Source organism: Parus major, chromosome 1 (assembly GCF_001522545.3).
Source record: "Parus major isolate Abel chromosome 1, Parus_major1.1, whole genome shotgun sequence".
Classification (NCBI taxonomy): Eukaryota; Metazoa; Chordata; class Aves; order Passeriformes; family Paridae; genus Parus; species Parus major.
In genome coordinates, this window is record NC_031768.1 from 60,612,146 (window position 1) to 60,634,959 (window position 22,814).

At 41.2% G+C, this 22,814-nt stretch overlaps 1 protein-coding gene across 2 annotated transcripts in view; it reads right to left on the reverse strand.

Moving 5' to 3' along the window:
* The window catches only part of LCP1 (lymphocyte cytosolic protein 1), a 30,979-nt gene that overhangs the window by 3,922 nt on the left and 4,243 nt on the right, over window positions 1–22,814 (reverse strand). The window contains exons 2-15 of one of the 2 annotated variants that reach the window (XM_033514702.1): window positions 17,056–17,146; window positions 15,073–15,224; window positions 14,185–14,314; window positions 12,775–12,907; window positions 12,087–12,168; window positions 9,849–10,014; window positions 6,642–6,784; window positions 4,947–4,973; window positions 4,508–4,603; window positions 3,795–3,990; window positions 3,552–3,630; window positions 3,230–3,344; window positions 2,212–2,345; window positions 1,122–1,245 (exon numbers count right to left, since the gene is read on the reverse strand). In XM_033514702.1, the coding sequence (XP_033370593.1) occupies window positions 1,122–1,245; window positions 2,212–2,345; window positions 3,230–3,344; window positions 3,552–3,630; window positions 3,795–3,990; window positions 4,508–4,603; window positions 4,947–4,973; window positions 6,642–6,784; window positions 9,849–10,014; window positions 12,087–12,168; window positions 12,775–12,907; window positions 14,185–14,314; window positions 15,073–15,224; window positions 17,056–17,122 (1,644 nt within the window). In that variant the 5' untranslated portion in view covers window positions 17,123–17,146. The remainder of the gene's footprint in view (window positions 1–1,121; window positions 1,246–2,211; window positions 2,346–3,229; window positions 3,345–3,551; window positions 3,631–3,794; window positions 3,991–4,507; window positions 4,604–4,946; window positions 4,974–6,641; window positions 6,785–9,848; window positions 10,015–12,086; window positions 12,169–12,774; window positions 12,908–14,184; window positions 14,315–15,072; window positions 15,225–17,055; window positions 17,147–22,814) is intronic. The other variant, XM_015645073.3, reaches the window with a different exon arrangement.

Below are 22,814 nucleotides of genomic sequence, written 5' to 3' on the forward strand. Positions count from 1 at the left end.
TCACTGAATCTCATACAACTGGCCTTGGTCCATCAATCCAGCCTGTCCAGACCCCTCTGCAGAGCCTTCTTGCCTTCCAGCAAATCAACATTCCCATACAACTTGGTGTCCTCTGCAAACTGACTGAGGATGCACTTGATCTGCTTGTCCAGACCATCAATAAAGATTTTAAATGGCCCCAAAACTGAGCCCTGGGAACACCACTGGTGACAGGCTGCCAGCTGGATGTAACTCTGTTCACCACTACTCTCTGGGCTTGGCCATCCAGTTTTTACCCAGCAAATAGTGCACCTGTCCAAGCCATGTGCAGCCAGTTTCTGCAGGAGAAACTGTTGTGGTAAACAGTGTCAAAGGCTTCACCAAAATCCAGGTAGACAACACCCACAGCCTTTCCCTCATCCATGAAGCAGGTCACCTTGTCATAGAATACAATGTCATTAAAGCAAAAGATGGGGTGCAGGGCTAGTGCATTTGCTTCCTGTGGGGAGATGACACTGACAGACACCTCCTGATGGGAGGTGTGGGGGGACCAGCTGTGTGATTCCTGAAGTCATTAGATGAAGTTTGATGGATCTGTTCTTGCCTGGTGCAAACTGCTGATTTATATCCACTGAGTGTTCCATAGCTTGGGAAGTGTCATAGATACGTGAGCGGAATTGGAAGCACTCTAGAACCAGTCCATCTCTGTGTTTGTATGGTAGCTTGCAAAATAGGGCAAGGTACCCCTGGATGGTACTACCAGGTTATAAAGGTACTGCTGTTGTTCATTTTAATAGTGTCATTTGTAATTGCTGTTGATTCATAACCAACAGCACAGCAGCTCTTTCTTAATTCCAGTCATCATTCCTGTCTCCATTTTTGATTTCCCATGTCAAAATGGAATTCAAGGTGTTTCCTGTAGTGTTCACCATATCATATTTCTATTACTTCTTCACAATAAAGTCACTTGAATAAAATCTGTGTATTTGGACAAGCTTTTAAAAGGGAATGAAAAACAAGCTATGTAGTGAGTTTTATCATGAGTGTGTGTGTGTATGTATGTATACCCACATGTATATATCATTCACACAAGCACACTGAGTAAGAGATTCCTGAGCAGAGACTTCTGAAAAATCCTGTACCTTGAAACTGGAGATGGTTGAATCCTTCCCAGCCACAGTGAGTGTTTCATTGACCCAGCTGACAATGATTTCATCATTGACCTTCTCTCCACCACCAATGTCTTCAAGGATATTCAGGGTGTACCTTAAGAAGGAAGCAAGGATATTTGCTCAAAGCCTGCTGTAACCTCAGAACTGTACTGTAAGTGCACAGCTTGTCTGGGATCATCCCAATGATCTGATGTTCCTCTGCCTCACACACACTCACTGTGCATATGATTTAGATTATAACACAATAATTAATCTAAGGACTTTAATTCATCCCCAATTCTTTAACCACTGTTTTGAGAAGTTTTGGTTGCTTAAAATTCCTGGAAGGTTCCTCTTAATGTATTTCATTGTAAATTACTCACTCCCATAATGCTTAAAAAATAAGGTTTTAGAGACAGAAGGGAATCCTTCTGCTCACCTAAGACTGACCTTCTGCATAAAAACAAGCCTGGAGTATTTTGCTTATATGTCAGCATACAGCTTGGAAATATATCCCAAACTGATGGTAAGTAATCACCTCATTCCTATTTTAACTACCTTACCGATAAACCTACACCTTTATTGTCTGAATTTAGTTTGTATTCAGTTCCTAACTAGTGAGGCTCTTTGTTCTCAGCTATGGCACTCTTAAACACAGAAACATGCACACACAGAGAATTACATTAAAATGGGGAGAGGTGCCGAGTTGTGCCCACTTCAGGGAGCAGCTTACAAAATTTCTGCATCAATTCCTTATTTCTGGTACATTGCCCCCAGTCTCTGATGCAGAGACCTTATAACTTCTTTTCCTCTCTTCTATGCAATAAACATTTCTTCTTGCTATGCAGATAGTGACAATAATAATCTTCTGCATGAGCTGACTGTAATGGCCTTGCCCACAAGATGTGCTCTGATCACACACTTAACTAGGAGTGGGCAGAAGGTCACTCTGCCTTGGCCCTGAAGTGCAAACAGAGGAGTGAGAAGCCTGTAGAGCCTTCTCAGTGAGAGCATCAGGAAACTACATCAATGCAAACTGAGCATACCAAAACACTCTGAAGCTCGTGGCTGGCTGACCTACCTTCTCATCAACTGCCAGATTAAGGCCAGCGTGAGGGTGCGGTTTCCTTCATTCAGGTCTTGCCCAGCAATGCCAACGAGGGAAAATTTGGCTTGATTCTTTCCCAGTTCCACTGCATAGTTGCAGTTTTCAAGCTGTTAATGGCAGGGTCAATTGGTGTGGTTCAAAATATTAGATAAAAAAAGAAAAAAAGAAAGCAAACAAGACACTGTTACTTTAAATTCTTTGGATCACCCATCCCAGATCCTCCTGGGAAAACAGGAACCTCAGGGCTCTGTGATAAAACAGCTGATTCATTACCAGTGGGCAAATCCATCCCAAAAATACCATTTTAAGCATTTTAACATAGAAGAAAATGCTATACTTCATTTTCAGGGCCTGAAAAGCAGATTAGCCTGGAAAATAAAAGCGTATGGCTCATGGGTACCTCCAGCATCATGGCACTGCACTGAGACAAAGGATTAGTGTCCCAGCCAATATTTTAGATCAGTTGATCGCTCTGGTCTAACTGGATGCAATTACTCATCCAGATAGTTGGGAGAAAGCTTTGTATTTAGCAGCAGCTGTGTGATCGGTTCTTGATGCATCTGATCAAGAATGCTTATCATCACTGTCTTCATTTGATGTGGAGGGCAGTGATCCAGACAGCTGCAATTAAGCTGGTGCCATGCATTTCACAGACCAGATGCATTACAATCAGTGCCTAAAGCTGTAGCAAAAGGGATCTGCAAATACAGTTTCTAAATACTGATACAAATGCTGTCAAGTCTTTTTACTTAATATTTTTCACCTGTCAACAGAGCAAGTGAGTCCAATATAATTTCTTCTTCAGAATGAAAAATGATCCACTGACAAAGTGGATAATCATAAATAAATAAAAAATTCATAAATAAAAATCATTTAAGATGCTGTCCTTGGGACTGGAGAGCAATATGAGTGTCCATATTGCTGTTTGAAATTATATAGGCATTCACTGAGGATAAGGCATCACTAATGGAGCTATTCTAGCTGTTTGTACCTTCTTCATGTTGCCACCCAGTTTAGGGTATGGTGGCTTGTTCACCCTGTTCCAGTCTACTGGCACTTTGATCTTTTCATAGAGTTGGAAGATAACCAAGGCATCTGACAGGTCACTGAAAACAACAAAAAAGGATATGTCATTGTCCAAAGAACAGAGGAAAGAAACACAACTATTAGCAGAGATAAACTTAGTTTCCTGGGAAACACAAAGCAGGATATATTCTTATAGGGCCCAAAAGTTTTTATGCTTTAGCTAGCAACTTGCTGGCTGTATTTATCATCTAAAGGAAGTTATTAAACTTGTATTAACCTCATCTTACCTATACAAGTGATTTACACGTGGATTGACGCCAAGGGAGTTCATCCAGTTCCTGAATGTCCTTTCTTCCCTTGTCTCACCTAAAACAACAGACACATCAGTCAAAGGCCCACAGAGCACCACACTTCAGTAAAATAAGTGTTTTGGAAAGAAACCCCAACTGAATTTACAACTCACTGAACCATGAACAGGAGACACATGGGAAATATCACAGCACACCGTGCAATATTTGCATTCTCCTGACCTTCAATGGAGCTCCAGTCGATGTCCTGGTTCTCTGGCTTATGCAGGGCAGGGTATTTGTTGAACAAATTGGCGATGAAGGCCAGGTTGAGCTTGGGGTTCCCCCGGACGACGTCGGTGGCGGTGACGAACTGGCGGCAGCCGAGGCGCTCGGCCTGCTGCAGCATGCACTCAGCTCGCTGCACGTCATCCTTCTCCTGCCCGGGACAAGGGGACATCAGCCTCACCCTGCCCTGGCTCTGCACCCACACCACACCCACCTGGGTCTCCGTGTGGGGATCTAGCTGCTAAAGCAGCTCCTTGATGGATTTATAGGTGTTCCCATTCCCACTTCTACCTATGGTGAGTCTGTGTTTTCAAACGGGCTTTGCCTGTGATTCAAACACCTCACCGTATTGCTATTACAGCCATATTCCATATAAAATGTGATGGTTTGATGAAATTCACAGAGAAATGCATTTAAATACACTTGTGACACGCTAGTATTTTATCAGTGTGATTAAATGGTTGCTGAAGTTTCAGAGTTATTATCTAACAAAAACCTAAACACGTAATTTAATTCTTTGGAAGCTTTGATTTCTGAAATACAAGATTGTGTTGCAATGCAAGAAAGAATTTGCTGGCTCTGACATCCCAGTGCAGCACTGCATTGGCCCACAAGGCACGTAATGGACAGAAAATATCGGCATTTACTCCAAACTTATCTCATCTTACCCTTAATCCTGACATGTCAATAGTAATAGCTGGAATGCCTTCTTCATCTCCCTTGGGGGCGACTTGGTTCAGCAAATGGTAATAAGCTCTTGAGTCCTGTGACAGACAGAGAAATTAAAGGGAAGAAAAATTACATCTAAAGCCCAGCCTCTGCATGCCAGTGCTTCCCTGAACAATGTGCCTGCATGCTTCATTTTTATTACATCGATCATTGGGCTACATAATTAAATTAATTAAGCTGGAAGCACTTAGCAATTCCTACTTTATGCTGTGTTTGCCAGATCTATTTCTTCCCTGAGCCAATATATATATGCTGCAGAATGCCCAGCACACGAGGCAAAAATGCTGTGTGTTGAACTTACAGAAAGGACAGCAACAACGAAAAGATATCAGAATTTATTTAATCTGAACATAGAATTAGAGGTAAGAAAATGCATACCTTTATAATGCTGTAGAAGTCAGGCTGCTGAGCATTTAATAAAAGAAAATGCAGAAGGAGAAAGCAGATGTTTAAAGTGGATTTCAAAGCAAGGCTGGAACAGTTGTGGAAGAGAAAGCACAGTTTTCAAGGACAAAAGTTAACACTGACAACAGTATCAGCATTTTTCAGGCAAAAGGGCAGGAACAAGACAAGGAGTTAACATGTTGTGTCTTTAATCTTTTGTGAAATAGTACGCTGCTTCCATATGTGGAAAATATTAACTCACTTCAAAAACAGCTCAAAGAACCGAAAATAAAGCAACATGTTAATGTCTAGGGACTTGTCAAACTAACCCAACTGATGCTCTTCAAAATGTAAAGCAGACTACCTGAATTATTTTAAATATTTTACATCTGCATTACTACACACCATATCTAGGAAGTGGTTATTTACAGCAGAAGTGAGGTGGGAGGACAGACTTAGAGAATGTCTGTAAACACTGAAGTCTTATAAACATGTGCCTTATTTTCCAACTGTAAACATTGGAATTGGGATTGGAATTGGGATTTTGCTTTCAGTTGTAGATAGGATTTAATCAGTTGCATCGTAGTCTTTTTGGGCAGCACACAGAAAGATGGAAAACACTCCATTTCCTTCCCTTTTTATGGATATTCTTCAGTCACCTCCACCCAGTCAACCAAAAATCTGTTAAAATAAAAATGGTTTTATCAAATGTGACTCTCTACCGCTCCTGTTGCTTTCCCTGGTGTTTTTTTCCTGCATTTCAATTAAATGCTTGTGCTTGTGCTTCAGTCCCTAGTGAAGCCTATGACCAGGTACCTCTAGAACCGGATTTTTCCCATGCTGTTCTGGGAGCAGGCAAGACAGGTTGTGGCTGCTGAGGTTGGTGTGCTGGCCAGCCCCTGGATTTCTTGTAAGCCAGCTCAGTCACCCTCCCTTATACACCCTCTACAGCTCTGGGATGCTGTCTGGGCCTCACACTGGGCTTTAGTGTCTGAAATTCATCAGAGGGCACTACGGAGGTTCAGATACATCTGTCTGGGAACAATGAAGGTCCTACAGAGAAAGCTTTGCTGAAATCTGCACCCATAAGCCCAGGAGGTCCTGGGTATATGAAATAATGCTGCCCAGACTCCAGACCCACCCTTGTGTCTCCCAGTCTAGCTGCAATCTTTTCAATAGTCCCAGTGAATTAAAACTTGCAGACAACTGCATGCAGGGCTATAGCAAATGTTGGGACAGAGGAGCACAAAGCCCAGGTGAAGGAAAGATCAAGTGGGGAATTAGAAATGCCCAGTCATCTTTCTCTACATGTCTCAGTAAGGTCCAGGGTTTTCCAAATGAAAGTCAGGTCAAGAGTTATTTAGGGAGATTTGGAAAGGAGAAGAGCAATAGAGGCAAGGAACTGAAAATACAGTGTCCATATACCCTGTCCAGAGCCAGCAGACATCCCTTTCCCAGCCATCTGGTGTGCAGGAGCTGGCAGTGATGACTGGGAGGTCAGGAGGAAGAGGAGGAATACTACTGAGTGCAAAGGTAAGCCCCATGAAAACATTTTATGTACCCAGCTCCATGATCTTGACAGAGCAATCTTAGCTACTTGGAGTGTTTCAGTACACAGTCCCTGTGTGGAGGGCAGGATTTTGGGTGCAGAGCTGCTGTTTTGCTTTTGTTGGTCAGTATTTCTCATACCTTGATGTCTGAGCTGAAGTTGTTGACTTTGTTGCATCCTGCATTTTCCAGGTGATAGTTTGCCCATCTCAGCAGCAGGTCCTCTGGAGACAACTTCATCAGATCCTCCAGGCTCTCTCCTTCTCTCAGAAGAGCAATCAAGGCTAAGCAGGAAAAAAAAAAAAAAAAAAAGCAAAATTAATGAGTGAATACTTGTGAAGGAAAATGTATAACTGTTTTCTCTCTTTTACATTTTCCTACCTTCATTTCTAAATGTGAGTTGCCAAAATGTTGCAAAAATTCAAACTGGGTTAGCATGGCAGGATGTAGAGAGAAAAAGGGTCTCATCAATAAAATGAGTACAAGGTTGTAATTTGTGTATCTAGTAGTGGATCATATTCAAGTGGGAGACAATTTCAGCGTGGTGTAAGAGCTGCCCACAAGCTATAAAGGTCTGGTCAACCCTCCCTGCAATGAGCAGGGACATCTTCAACTAAATCAGTTTGCTCAGAGCCCCATTTGACATGACTTTGAATGTTTCCAGGAATGGGGCATCTATCACCTCTCTGGGCAACCTGTGCCAGTGTTTCACCCCTTACATTGCAAAAAAATCCTTCCTCATATCCAGTCTAAATCTACCCTCTTTTGTTTAAAACCATTACCCCTTTTGCTACTGCAACAGGCCCCACTGAAAAGTTTGTCATCATCTTTCTCATAAGCCCCTTTAGGTACTTGAAGGCTGCAATAAGGTCTCCCTGGAGGAGGTTCCAACCTTCCCTTTTCCAGGCTGAACAATCTCAGCTCTCTCAGCCTCTCTTCACAGGAGTGCTCCAGCACTCTGAGCCTTTCTGTGGCCTTCCTCTGGACCCACTCCAACAGGTCCAAGTCTTTCCTGGGCAGAGAAGTGCAGAGCTGGACCCACTGATGCTGAGCACAGGGGCAGGCTTGGAATGAAAATATGAACACAAGCTTTTTGCAGTTTAGATGAAAGAAATCTCAGTGACCTTCACACTGAAACTGGATTCACACAGGCGTTCTGGAATACTTGCACATGACTTCATGGGCTTGTGGGCCAGTAGGGCTAACTCATCTGTCAGTTGAGGAGACACCCTATTTATAAAGAAAAATTGATATTATGTTCATAAGAGGAGGAACAGGCGGGATGCGAGGATTGAGCCTTGAAAATGCAGTGTTCCATGGACCATGAATGGCTTTAGGACTAGTTTTGAAAAGAAGAACAGACACAGAAACTAATTATTAATGTGGTAAAAAGAGAGTGTGTTACATTGCTCTGATTTTCTTCCAGTATCTTTTGTCAGTCCTTGAAAGAATTATGGATTGGCCACGAAAAGGAAACAGTGGAGACATAACATAACTGGAGTTAAACAGATAATTTGATGTAGGATACAATGGGATTACACTGGACCATAGGGGGTAATAGAAGCATTTGAAAGTAGACAGAATTCTATGAAGAGAACGGTGTTGACACTGAGAGAAGGCTGGAAGAAAGATTCTTTTGTAGTTGATTGTGGATTGATTTTTGGATTAATGTTTTCTCCCTTTTTTTGCATCAATTACCTTGGCACAAATACTTGCAATATGCTAAAAATGTGAAGATGATAGTGGCTAGGTGGCATAGTCAATACAGAGGATGGTCAGGAAATCAGACAGAGTGAACTAGATGACAGTAATAAAAATGGAATGCAATTTAATAGTGCCATGTTCAAACACATTCACTGGGGAATTCATATGAATAACTGCTATTAGCTAAAAGCTTATATGAATGAAGGATGAGAACTTGAGTGTATTAGATGTCTTCCAAGCTACTCTGAGCCACCATTTGATATGACATAGGGAAAATCCAACATGATATTAAGTGCATCCCAGGTAATTCCCATAGAGGTTGGGATGTATTACTGCCTTGAAATCATGTGCTCATGAAAGCTCATTGGAAATATAGGATCCCAAGTTCAAGAAACTGAGTTTTACCTGAAACAGCTGTAGAGAAGGGCTGTGAGGGAAAGAGAGAACCTGAAAAGAAATCAGAATTCTCTTGGCTTGTCTAGTCTTAGATGAAGTCTTAGATGAGAAGTGAAGGAGAAAATACCATAAAGGGAAAAAAATAGCAAATAAGCAGAGCAATGCTGCCTACAAAGGAATGGGAACTGGTGGCTCTGGCAATGAAAGGGACAGGAATGTGAAGGTGATGAATGAAGGTAACACCTGCACAGAAACTGAAGAAAAGAAGTGTCACTGTTGGATGAGGGACTACCCAGAGGCATGGGAACAAAGCAGCGAGATGAGATGCTGTGTGGACTGCAGGTACACCCACAGCCTTCATGATGAAGCTACTTCATGGAGAATTTTGGCATTGGTGAGACACACCTGGAATGCTGTGTCCAGTTTCTGGCTCCCTGATATAAAAGAGATATTGATAAACTGCAGTGAGTTTAGTGGAAGGACACAAAAATGGAGTTTGGATGGAAGTTTGTGATATAAGGGAAGAGGAAACTGGGATTGTTTAGCCTGGAAAGAGATTTGAGAGGGGAGCAAGTATTGTCTTCAACCATTACAGAGGGGCCAAATCTGAATTATTCCAGTATGCACAGGAAAAGGATGAGGAGGTGTGGACACAAGGCACCAGAAGGGAAATTCCAACTAGAAAAAAAAATTCAGAGCAAGAGTGGTTGGGCTCTGGAACAGGCTGCCCAGAAAACACTGGAAAAGACCCCAAGCAGCCTCATCTGACCTTTAGATGTTATACTTAAGATGTTGCACTGCTGAAAGCAGGTAGCTGGATGGCTGAGTCAGATCTCCAAGTGCACCTCCACAGGTTCCTTCCAGCCTAAAATATTCTATGATTCTATAATTATGATTTCACAAAGAAAGATGTTTGGCAATCAAGAGCAAGAAGGAGCCAAACTTCCTGAATGCAGATTCTCTTATCCCACATTTAGTGCCAAAACACCAATATTCTTGGATGTAAACCACCATTCCTCACCCAATGAGTATGAAAAGGCTCTGAACACACAACTCTACATAAAACCTTGGACTTTTGAGTGCAGAAACTTATGAAAAGCAAGGAAACTTAAACCAGTAATGAAAACAGACAACAAATACTTGAAGAAAAAAATTAAAATCAATTTTTATTTTTATTTTTTTAAGAGCTTTATCCTGAAGACTCTGCAATGGTAACAGAGGAGGACTGAAAGGAAAAGCCACACATACCTTCATTCCTGCTGATCTCTATGTCGGCAAAAAGCCCAATTTTGATGACTTGCCATAGAAGACCCAGAACCAGGTAAGGTTTCCCTTCTTTTAAGTCTTCAGCTCCAATGTTAACAACATGGCACCCAATGGCTGAAGCAGAGTTCAGGGCCAAGTTCAGATTTTCCTAGGGAAAGAGGAGAACTTCTGAATGATGCAGAACTTGAGAGCTGAGGCTACAGGAAGGGATCACGACCAAAACGAGTGAAATCTGCAGGCAGCTTCACTGTAAATGCATTTGAGTACACAGAACCATGTCTTTGCTGAGGCAGTGCTCCAGCTCTGGGTGCTCTGGGTGCTCACCAGAGTGGAATACAAGGACAGAACCACCTCCCTTGACCTGCTGGTCACAGTTCTTCTGACACAGCCCAGGATACATGTCTGGCCACAGGGGGCAGGGGAATGCAGACGCTCCTGGGGATTACAGGCAGATTCTGGGTCTCAACACAAAGACAGAAAGGACCTCTTTTTGGCAGAGGTGGAAAATGTCATGTCACAAAGCACTGGAGCTCAGAGCATGCACCTACAGTCACAGTTGTGTCCTGGCTCAATCCTGGTTACCAGGGCCAGGCTCTCCCTGGAGCTAATGCTCAAGCTCAGGCTCGAGTACAGACATAGATTCACCATGGGGCAAACTCTCCTCTGCTCAGTCCTGCACACAAAGGAGATACAACCCCATCAACTGGCAGATATTCCAGGCTCACCTCTCCCTAAGCACGCTGCAAAAGCTCTGATACCTAAGGTACAAGTAAGTTGCTAGCTGGCGGTGTTTGCAAAGAGCACGCTGTTCCAGGAGTCAATATGAATAAACCTGATGAGTTTTTAGCCTTGCAGTTCAGTCAAGGTCAGAACTGGTAATATCTGGACATTTTCTTTTTGAGCTTTGGAGTACGGACTCCTGGTTTGGGAGTGTGCAGAGGAAGATGAGGGATTCAGTGATTCACAGTGACAGGCAGAAATAAAACTGGTATTTCAGGAACATTATGTTCCTTTGCCATTTCCTGTCCATTTAAAAGAAAGGGAATAAGAAAACCTGATCCTCAGGTCTACACTATGCTAAAAGGTGGCTTTGTAAACAGAGGGCAAGCAAAGCAGGCAAAGAAGCCTGGAAAATATAATTTATCACACAGATTGCCAATTTCTCACATGAATTTCAGCACTGCTGTCATGACAGGGAGATCTGATTAAATACAAAATGCAGAGAGAGACATAGTGTAAATTTTCAAAAGCTGGAAAAACTGGAACATTTAATTACCTTTCCTCCAGCAGACAGCTGTAAAAGGGTTAAGTTAAAGTGGAAGCTATATTGATCAAATCATGTCTATGTGTGACAGGGATTGATCTGAGCTGCATCATTAAGTTATGCTGCTGACCAAAACGATTAGAACTGAAAAATGAGGTATACAGCATAAAAATCCAATTTAATGGCTTCTGAGCTTCCTTGAGTCTGGCTAATGCTCCATCAAATCAGAGTAGCTGAGGGCTAAACTGGGTTAGGTTCATATCCATTCCATATATCTATTTATACTCTGTACCAGGTACATAGATGTTGTTCATATAAATATACCTCTCTATATACTGCTGTGTGAGAAACACAATAAACTTTAAGTAGTGAAAATTAACACCCTTTTTGTCCATTTTAAAAATTATATACATGTGCATGTGATAGAAATAAAGGAGGGATTCCTTATTTAAGGTGAAATACGGGCTTGTAAAAGGCTTGCAACAGCAATGGTCCGATTTCAGGCATGTTGCCCTGGTACTTCCAGGGTCACAGTTAATATTTTGGTGAGCAAATCAGACTGCAACAACAGCAGCTGTGAGTTCAAGTCCACTGTCATGCCTTAAAAGAGGGATTCAGTCTTCTGAGAGCTACTCCAACTGCGACTGGTCATTGTGTTATTTCTGTATTGTATTATTTCTGTGCTCTTGCATTCATATGACATCTACCACAGAAGTATCTAAAGTTCTGATCTGGTGAGCATTATTCCTTGTGTTTGGTTAGTCAGGTTGCTCATTTATTTGGAAAGAAATGTAAATATTAGTCTTTATATGTGTTTTTATAGCATGGACCTGAGCATCTCACTGTGCCACAAACAAATCTGACTGACTGTGTTGGGCAGAACCAGCCTTTCTTCTAATTGATTTCAGGAAAGCATCCTAAGGGGGAAAGAAAAGAATTTTGTTGTGTTTTTGTACCTGTATTGTGAAGGGCGTGAGTTTCTTTTTGTTGATTGTTCTCTCATCAATGGTATCTGGCACTGAAAAGTTGATCATCTTACTGGAAATGAAAGAAAAATATAATAAGACGTAAGAAATACACTAAGCTATGTGCACACAAAATACAGGTATAGCTTTTGTCTCTACATTGCAGGACAAGTCTAAGAGCTGGAGAGTTTCTTAATAAAAATAGATAATCACCCTCTGCTTCTACATATATACACAGAGGCATACACTCAATACTTAAGCACTTATTTTGGTCTACATACAGATTGTACTGTAGGTGTGAGGCCAAGAATGCCACAAGGTGAAGTTGTGTGAGAAGTTTATTGTGCAGAAAATGTCTGTGGAAGCACTCACTATTTTGTGCCGCTTTGTGTGAAACACCAAAAGTCCTTGGGCAAAAATAAAACCAAGCAGCTCCTCAAATTTCACTGACTTCATCTAATTGTAAGTGTCTAGAGGCAAGGAAAAATTCTCATTAAGCATGAAATATGCTTTATATTTTTTGAAGATAAAAGAAGCACAAAAACCCTAGTATTATCAAGGCCCTGAGTCTGCAAATGCTCCTGAGCTTAATGTAAATTCAGCAGCTTCTGTTTAAACAGAAATGTGAGTTTTTGCAGACTCATGGTTCCCATTTGTGAGAAAGAAAGGTATTATTTACCAAAGCACTATGCCATCACCGACCGCCTGGAAGAGGTCATCTGTTTCTGGATTCATTGGCACCACGTGCTTGCAGTCAGGGTCCTTCTCAAGGGCTTTGTTAATCCAGTTGACAAAGGCATATTTTTCTTCCTCTGTGGACACAACATCAAATCCATCAGTTTGCCATGCAGTACCTCTACCATCATTCTACTTACAAAGTCAGAACTCCTGGGGGAGCCTCTCCCACCAGTGTGACTGATCAACAAAACCCTGCACGGAAGAGGCTCCCAGGAGACAACCAAATGAGCTGGGGACAGCAATGGGCTTGAGCTGGTAAATACTCCTTCAACATCCTTTATCACTCACTGGGGTCATGAGGGCAGGCATATTACTGAGACTGGTAACAAAGTCCACGTGGTTCAAACGTGTGGTGCAGAAGTTAAACTCTGCAAGGACTTGTTGCTAAAGGACATGAAATGATTCACACAAACACCTCTCAGTGTCAGAACAGGAAAAAGGAAACTTCATTCTCTGGCTCCAGTATTTATAGATTCTTGACAATGACCAGGGATTGGATAATTAAGTTACCACCTTCCCAAGCACACTAGTCATGTGAAACGTCCATCAAAAGACATTTCTTAGAAGGAATGTGATAAACAACTTATGTTTATAGAACTTTCATGGGAAAGTAACTAAAACTATGAAAACATTACCAGAAGGCTCTAAGTTTCAGGGCAACAAGGAGTCATTTGTGCTTTCACCATAATTTGAATGCATTGTTGTACCACTCTGCCAAATAGAATTCCCACATAACTTCAGACAATTCCCTATTGTACATTACACCCTATCCATGTGGAATATCTAGAAAAGCCTGGCCAGGATTGGGCTCTGGCAAAGAGCATTCAGAGGGTAATGGGCAGATGTGCCTGTAGCTCAAAGGGGCTGAAGCACAGCTAGCCTGTCTGTACCAGCAGCAGCTTCCATGGCTCTCAGCAGCTCAGAGCAGGTGCCCTCTGGGATGAAGGTGGATGGAGTCCTTGGAAGCATCCTCTGCTCTCCCTTCCCCAGAGAGAGTCAGTCCCTCACTCTTATCCCCTGCAGAAGATAGCCAAGGGTAGGACCTCCTCCCCGTGGAACTGCTTCAGAGTGGGCTGTGCTCAGGAGGCAACAAAAGCAACCAGCTCGGAGAAACAGGCTGGAGAAAAGCCCTGATGGGGTTGTGCCCTCCATGGGAAAAAGTCAGGAACTACGTGGTTGCAAGGGGAGGTTACAGAACGAGTGCCTGATAAAATGTACAAGGAAATGGGTTATCAGCAGCGGGGAAGCTGTGCCTTGCCTCCCTGGTGAGCAGGGGCAGCGGTGGGCAGGTGTTTGTGCTGCTGCAGCTGTGGCTCACGTGCTGCTATCAGTGTGGGACAGCTGAACCTACCTGAGTAGGAGTGTTGTGTGCCAGCACTGGACTGCTCTGATGTCCCACCGATAGCACAGATCCCCTCCTTCTTGTTGATTTGCTTTCGGAATGACTTCGCAACATCATCACTCTTCAGGTCTTGGAAAATCTGTCAAGCATGAGAGAGTGTTTTAGAATTTTGGACAATTGAACCAAGCTAAAACAGTGAACTCTTTGGCCAGGAGACACATTCTCTCTGCTTCATAAATAGGGAAGGGCAGCTAGAGTATTTTCAGTGGGTTTCTGTGTACAGTATGTGTATCTGCTGAGGTACAACAGGATTATACTCAGCTTTTATGCTTTCAAATCAGGGAACAAAGATCAGCTAAGTAGCAAAAATGTTACTCTGCAGCAGAGCAATTTGGGTTTGAAGAAATAGCAAGAAAAAACCTACTTCTCCATCCCAAGGGAAATTCCACTATTTTAGCATTTGCTTTTAACCCAGTTCAGACCAGAAAAAGAAGTTTTTTGATTAAAAAATGTCCCATGAAGTTTTCAGTTTTGATCTGCTTACACATTTTGTAATCATCTAGCCAGAACATCATCTTTTTGTGTGTATAACATAGAACTTTATCTTGCTGCAACAACCAAACTGAAAGATATGACATCTATGCAATATGGCATCTATGCAATGCAATAATGGCAATATGCAATTTTGCATTTACATTTGCAAACTGCAAATATTGCAATATGCAATAACTTGTCCCAGTTAATTTCAGAATTTCTAGTTTGGTTACTTTCTGCTTTCAACTTTTCTGGTGAAGAGACTCATTGGATTAATGAGGTGCTCATGAGACCCTGTGTTTGTGCCTCTGCCATGCCCTGTGGATCACCTTGAGTGATTGAAATAAATAACATCTTACTTACTGAAATAAATTCATCAAAACTGATCCTGCCATTCCCTGTGGTTGTCAGACTCTGAATGAGCTCTCTGGCTTTATATCCTGGGAGAGGGAGATTGGCAGCCTTCAACACCTCTGTTAAATCATTGGTATCAATGAAGCCGTTCCCGCTGATATCTGCAAAGATTAAAGCAAAGTTTTGCATTCTATGTCAGCCCAATGACATTTTCTGCACATAAAGGCTGTTTTACAACAAAAGGTACATTATATACAAAGATCTGTTGTCTTGAGATCTGGTATTTTCAATTGCTTTGGTGTCATTCACACCCAAGAAAGAATTGCAATCACTTTTTAACAAATGAAAACTCACTGTGATGAATTTATATTTTTTTGACATATAAATATCTTTAAGAAGCTAGGTTTAAATGGATATAATTGCCATTCCAAGGTTTACACACTGGCAAATGTCATCTATAGAGGAAACATCCTGTCTACAGAACAACTAAAGAAAATAAAGTTGACACAATACACATATGCACTTTTCCATATATATAATTTGTGATTTTGGCCTGTTTTCTGCATCTAAAAACATCAGAAGTAAGCTGGAACTGTGTATGGTCATCCTCAAAATAAGAACTCCTGTGCTTCTCTGTGATGGTGCTAACATGACTATTCCTGCTGAGCTTCCTACAAGATCCTGGGTAGTATTTGATGAGATCATCAATACAAGTTCATTGTCCTTTATTCTCCACTTAGTGAAAAACTCCACAGGTAAAAAAGCAAACTGAATTTATTACATGTAGAGTTTCACTATGGTTATGACATAGGTAAGTGTATATATAGTTATATATGGTTATATTTGGCTTTTAAGTATCTGTGTCTTTCTGTTTCTGCAGGCTCCTTTTCCCCACCCTGGAGGCTGAGGTGATTTCAAAGCAGTGTTTGCTGATTTCCTGCATAGTAAGTTGCAATTTGAGTCACTTGTTGCATGCTGCAAAAAGACACTCAGCTCTCAGCTTCAGTAGCACGGATTAATAGACTGCAAAGAGCATCCTATCCATTTCACCATGGCATACAACAACAGGATCTGGACTTGGAGAGGGAAATGCCTGGGGGAGGAATGAGAGCTTCCTTCCAGCTTTCGGAGGAGCAACCAGATCTAGTGGAAGGTGTCCCTGCCATGGCAGTGGGGTAGGAACTAGATGATCTTTGAAGTCCCTTCCAAGACAAACCATGCTAGGATTCTGTGATTTGTCTTGTCAAAGCACTGGGTGTACGGGACACTCACAGGGACCAGATTTTTAAGATTGCCAGCCTAGACTATTGTGTGCTCAGAAATCAACCAATGACCACCTGAATCAGCAAGGACAACTGATGAGTGCATAATCCAAGGAGGCTGATAGATCTGCTGATAGAAATTAAGTGAGCTGTGAGAAGCATGAGGACCTTTTCTGAGAATTTGGGTAGACAGTGATGGATCTGTGTGACTTTAAAGGAGACAGATCAGATGAGATGTTTAAAGGTTTGGAAAGAAAACACACAGTAGAAATATGAGGCTTGAAAGGTCATTGTGAAGAGATTACAAATTTTTTATCCACTTGCACATTTGTCCTCTCTACACTCTTCCCTACCACAGGGAATACTCAATTTACATTAAAATAAAACCTTTTTGGTTTCCAAATAATTTGTCATGAATAACAATATTCTTGGGAAAACACTTGAGAATATTTCCAACATGGTTTGCTGTACAGCTTTTGAATCTTTTCTGTACACCCTGCTGGAGCTCCAACACCCCCTCTGTAACAGAGGCCAGTGCTCTGCAGTGAGCTGATGTGGTTTCATCGGGAGGCCTGCAGTGGCAGGAAAAGGGCTTTCTGTGGCTGCTGTCACACAACAGATCAGTGCTGGAGCAAACTCCATTTCCTCACGGCCGGTCAGTCAGACCATGAGAAAAGAGCTCGCTGCAGGTTCACACTTCAGCAGTGCCTTTGCTGCTGGCTGCACTCACCAACTTTGCAGAAAGCCTCCCGGAGCTCTGCCATCTCCTCCTCGGAGAAGTGTCCTGTCGATGCCATTTCTTACTTCTGTCAGTGGCAGGTCTGCAAGAAGAAGACACTTGTTTTCATTTGGTGCCTTTTGGGTTTGCAACTGTGATGCAACAGTGGTTTTCATGGGGGTTTTCAAAGTTCTGGAGCAGCTCGCCATAGCTGAAAACCCAGCTCCTTCTCTGGGTCTCCTCTCCTCCTTTCTATCCTGAAATCAAGTGAAGGGATAAAATCCTGTGTAGATGAGATACAATTCCATGTCCCTCCTGTTGTTTTGCCAGGCTCTGCTCAAAATCACAACAGTTTTATTTGTACTAATTTAACTGGAATTAAATCCTACCTCTGGTGACGTTTTGTTTCTAATGGAAAAGATGAACTAAATTGTGCTGGTTCTTTTATTCCTCCTTGGAAACACAATTCACCAGTCCTTTCTTCAGCAGTGCTGGGCTGGAACCAGAGCCTCAGGGGACAATTGCACCACTGACCTTTGGGTACCTAATGAGGAGGCTGCTCACCCTTAGGTGGAGGGATGGAGAGAAGCTCCTTCACAAGGTACTCAGAGCATCAGGCCTGGCTTCCCAAAAGTCAGCTACTTCTCTCCATGGATGTGTGGGGAGTTTAAGGATTTTCCTCCCAAGGTGTCCAAGTTAGTGCCTGAGGTTGGGTGGCTTTAGGAATGTGTGGCCAGACAGTTTTCCTGTCTTTCCTCTCATCAAAGATATAAAACAAGAGCAAGGATTAGATTTTCACTTTACAGGCACTTTTCTTAATAACCAGGAAGGGAAAGTTCACTTTCTTTTATGGCATCATTAAATACACTGCCAGAAGATGCACATTATCCCCATCTGCTTTGTCATGCACCTACTGTCCCTTGCATCTATTCATGAGGAGACAATCTATTATTCTATATTTGTGAGAATGACTGTAGTGTCCTATGTCTCTTTAAGTATTAATTAACCAAACAACTATTTAAATAGAATAGAATGGAAACCCGAGTTGGTCCTGGGAAGTGGTTGCTGTAGCTACAGTAATCAAACGAGGGGGGAAAAAAAAAAGTCAGAAATATGCCATTCCCAAACTAAAATTGACACTGCATAATTTAAAAAGAATTGGATTTGCTATAGTGTCCTGTAAAAACTCAGAGTTATGTGCAGCCTATCTGGGCTTCAGATTCATGCTCTGCTGAACTAATGCATTGATTCCTCATGTCTGTGGAAACCACTATGGGCATGGCTTTGAAATAGCCCAATAGCAATCTCATGTGGTTAACTTCTTGTCTGCTGTCTCCCAAAAGTATCATGTACCCTGCCTAATCACTGTGGTTTTAAGATGAGGACAGCAATAAAAAAAACTATTCATTCACTCCAGCCTTCATAAATAGAGAAGTGCAGCAGAATCCATAATGCCGTTGCTCTTGCAGCTGGTTCTAACCACCAAACTCTCAAGGATTACCTCTAAAAACCCCTATGATCCACTAGCAATGTGTGTTATGTATGTAAGGGTAGAATTATATCCATAGTCTTCCTTCAGTCTGTCCTGGTATCTTTCTTGCCTCTGATTCCTCAGTGCCAATCTTTTCCTGTTGCCTGCTGTGAGTTTTTACAAATTGTGGGTTAACTAAAATGCACCTGGACACATGAAAATCTTACTCTATAAGCCAGAAAATCCATGTTCCACTGCAAGATCATTCCTACTAGTCCTACTAGTCTTGATCACTTGATCAAGAAATATAATTTGCAAAACAACTTTTAATAGCATGAAGACTGTTCTAGGCTTAAGAGGTAGGAAACACTACAGGGTTTTGCCTGTAACATTGCTTTTGCAAAGTAACCTTGAGAAAAAACTACCACCAACATAAAATGGCCTCTTCCAGATTGTATAAGAAGTTATGACCTCTGATATATAATTAAGTAATCTGTTAAATACAGAGAATCTTATTAATAGTACATGTGTTTACACATGTGGACATTTATTCTAATAAGAGCTTTGCTGTAATGACCACTTTTGACTTTTTTAGGTCAGTATTATCCACCTTTGTGAAGGTACCTATGCTTAGCTGAGCAATCAGATTCATCTCAGGTGCCCACCAAGAACAAGGACTGGTCCTCCATCACCTGAGGGATGGTTGTCCTCAGGTGACAGAAGGATGGTCACTGCCTTCTCCAATACACAACACACTTTTTCCTACAGTTTCACCCTCATAGCACCCCTTGATCTCAGCCTGTCAGTTCCAGTATCTAATTCCTCTGGGTGTTGCTGATTAAATGCCCACTGTGGTTTCACAACAGTGAGATTCAGAAAGGCACCAGAATTTTCAGATTAAAGGTTTCAGAGTTATTCCCAACAAAAAATCACTGTCATTTTTTTTTAATTGTTCAAGTAGGAAAAATAAAACAGAAAGAAATCAAGCGAGTAGAAGTCCAAAGCTTTAGCAACACACAGCAAAAAAGCAGGAGGAAATCCCCTTTCAAAAAGCCACCTTCCAATATTAAAAATGCTTAAATAAGCATAATATACAATATATAATATATAATAAATAATAAATAATAAAAAATAAAAAATAAAAAATAAATAATAAATAATAAATAATAAATAATAAATAATAAATAATAAATAATAAATAATAAATAATAAATAATATAATAGAATGTATAATATAATATATGATATATAATATATAATATATATAATATATAATATATAATATAATATATAATGTATAATGCATAATGCATAATGTATAATATATATTATATAATATATAAAATATAATATATAATATGTAATATGTAATGTGTAATATATAATATGTAATAGATTATAGATTATAGATTATAGATTATTATGCTTAGATCATAAAAAAGATAATATTTAGGCACACAGAGGTGTAAAATGCTTCTGGATAGTAGTGGGAGAGGTCAGGTCCAATATTTTCTTCTGATTTAACCAGGCAAAAGCAGAGACATTTCCTTCTAGGGTTCTACCACTTTCAGCACTTCACTGCCCCCTGTGCAAACTGAAAATACTTTGGACAGCCCATTGAGAGGGCACCCAACAATCCTGGGTGAATAGTCCAATTACTGATAACTCACAAGGCATTGCAAGCACACAGTGCACTGCTCTACTCCAAACTCTTTGAAAAATCAGTATGACCAGGCAGATGCAGAGAAAAAAATGCAGAGGATGATATAAGAGCAAAGGAGAATATATGGATGACCAATGGTGATGAGCAAGGTGAACAAGTTGAAAGAGCTCCTTTGGAAGGAACATTTGTTGAGGAGCTGTCTGAGGGAGGAGCAAAGGGAAAACCAGCTGGTTCGAGCAAGCAATGGCTTTGAGCAAAGTGATGTACGGCCAGAAGCAAAGAGAAAAGCTGGGCAGGGGAGAGGTTTGGCAAGACAGAGGGGAGTTTGGTATAGACTGAACACAAACAGCTTAGCTGTCAGCACAAATGAGATATTGAAGATCAGGAGCAGCTGGGAGGAAGGATCTTGAAATCAGTGAAAGATCTGAAGTGCCTTAGGGAGAATGAGGTGAAAGTCAGCACGTGCTTAGATGCTGACACAGGATGCTGAGGAGGGGAAGACAGCTCCCTGGGACAGAGCAAGAAAGGCAGTGGAACTGCCAACAAGAAATAAATGGAAGGTAATAAACATTCAGAAGGAAAATAGAAAACTCCCTGAGACAGTCTGAGATTCAGATGGCTTCAGGACATCCGATTACAACATTGCCTGGAAGTGACACTTCATTCTTGTTTGGCAAGCAGCATAAACCCGCTATTGCAAAAGCAAAACATAAAGTTGTGCAAATACACTCTTTCCTCCTCAGAAGACTGCTGAGTTACTGGTTAGTGGAAAAAAGGGAAGAGGTTCTCACCTAAGCTGCTGAGAATACAAGCAAACTGATACTAAAAGAGCTCTAACAAAGTACTCCCTTCCCCGCCATCATTTCCAAACCAGTATGTCACAGCTGTGCCCTAAAGCCTCTTTTTAATTGACCTTATCCCCAGAAGAACCTATGACCACAGTGATGTTTTAAGAGATCTAATAATAAACTATTTTTAGACAGGAATATAAAGGAAGAACTAAAATAATCTTAAACCTGAACATAATTCCTAAATTGAAACACACTGATATTGATGTTCTTTCATTTTCTTTTTTCTTTTGAAGTCATAGCTGGAGGAGCTACCTTGTTATGCATTGCTTGGCAAAGTGTACACCCACCATGCACTATAAATAATAAATGGCAAAGCCATTAAAACCTTAAGTTTCTGAGACTTGTGTTAAATGGTTACCTTGTTTGATACTTTTCTCCATTGCTGTGGTGTTTAAGCTTTGTTGCAAGTGAGACAATGAAAACCTTGAAGATGTGAAATGGCACTTTATAGATAGACATATAGTTTCCCAAAACAAAAAAGCACATTTCATGGAACAAAACTACCTTTCACAAACATATTTAGTCAGGAATAACTTGACTGTGAATTTGGTATGAAGAAAGTCAAAGAAAGTACTAAAATTTACTCACTTGCTACCATCAGGGCTTTGCTCTGTTAATGCACTAGGGCTTTGCTAATTATATTCTAACTTGTCTAGCTGTTGGAGAGTGACATGGCACATGTTCCCTGGCACATATAAATTTCCTGCTATCTTCTCTTCAAACTGGTTTATTTTTTTCAGAAAGTGATGAAATAAGAGGCACTGACTGTTGCAAAATACAGCTGTCAGAGTTTCAAGGGGCAGTGTGAGACTCTCCATCTGCACACACAAAACTCTGTTTTTTACCAGAGATCATAGCTCTAGCTCCTTTTCTCTTTCTTATCTCACTCACAGACTCAGTTTCCAAAGTCCAGCTTTCCATGAGAGATGGGGAATACTCCTCCAGCTCTCTTCTGCATTAGATTTTCTCTCCCAGCTGACATGAAAGAGGCACCCCCAGCAATCCTCTCCCAAGGCACAGCCTGCACTGAATCCTGCCACCAGCTGGGAGGATTGAGAGAAGAAACCTTAGAATTGTGCAGAAACTCTTGTGGTAGATCTGAAGCATCCTGAAAGCCAGGAAAGTACAAGGGAAAACAAGAGTATCTTGGATGTATTCAGTCTTTGTCCCACATTTATTGCACCTTTGCATACCTGCCTATTCCTGGTCACTCATCAGAACATCCCTGATAGGATATTCCTCCCCAGAAATATTTCCCTCTACCTTTCTCCCATAAGATCCCACACATAAGTCCATATATCCATATGCATTTCTGTTCAAATTATTAGTCTCAGCTGATTTCCTACAGTGTGGAAGGGCTGAGGAGGAGACAAGAGAAGATTTTTGAGTTAGGTTTTGATACTTTCCTTCTGGAGACAAGTTTTTGCCATTTTCATCGTCACTAAAGGGTGAGAAAAAGATAAACTACACGGTAGATCTCATGTTGAAAGAAGAATCAATGCTACAAAACTACAGCAGTGTGGCCTAGAAGTTCCTCAATTTGAAAGTTTCATCTTGTGCTCATCAGCAAAGACCTTCAACTCAAATGCAGCAGGCAAAGCCATCTTGTTGATGATCAGCCATACAAGTTCTTTTGTACAATCCAGAATAGTTTATCTCTCAATTAAACTTATTTAATAAGCATATATAAGCACATTTTCTACTATCATGCTTTTCTCCTATATACTTATTATTAGCTGTTATTTCTCTTACCGTTCTGATCAAAATAATGTGCTGGTATCTCTGC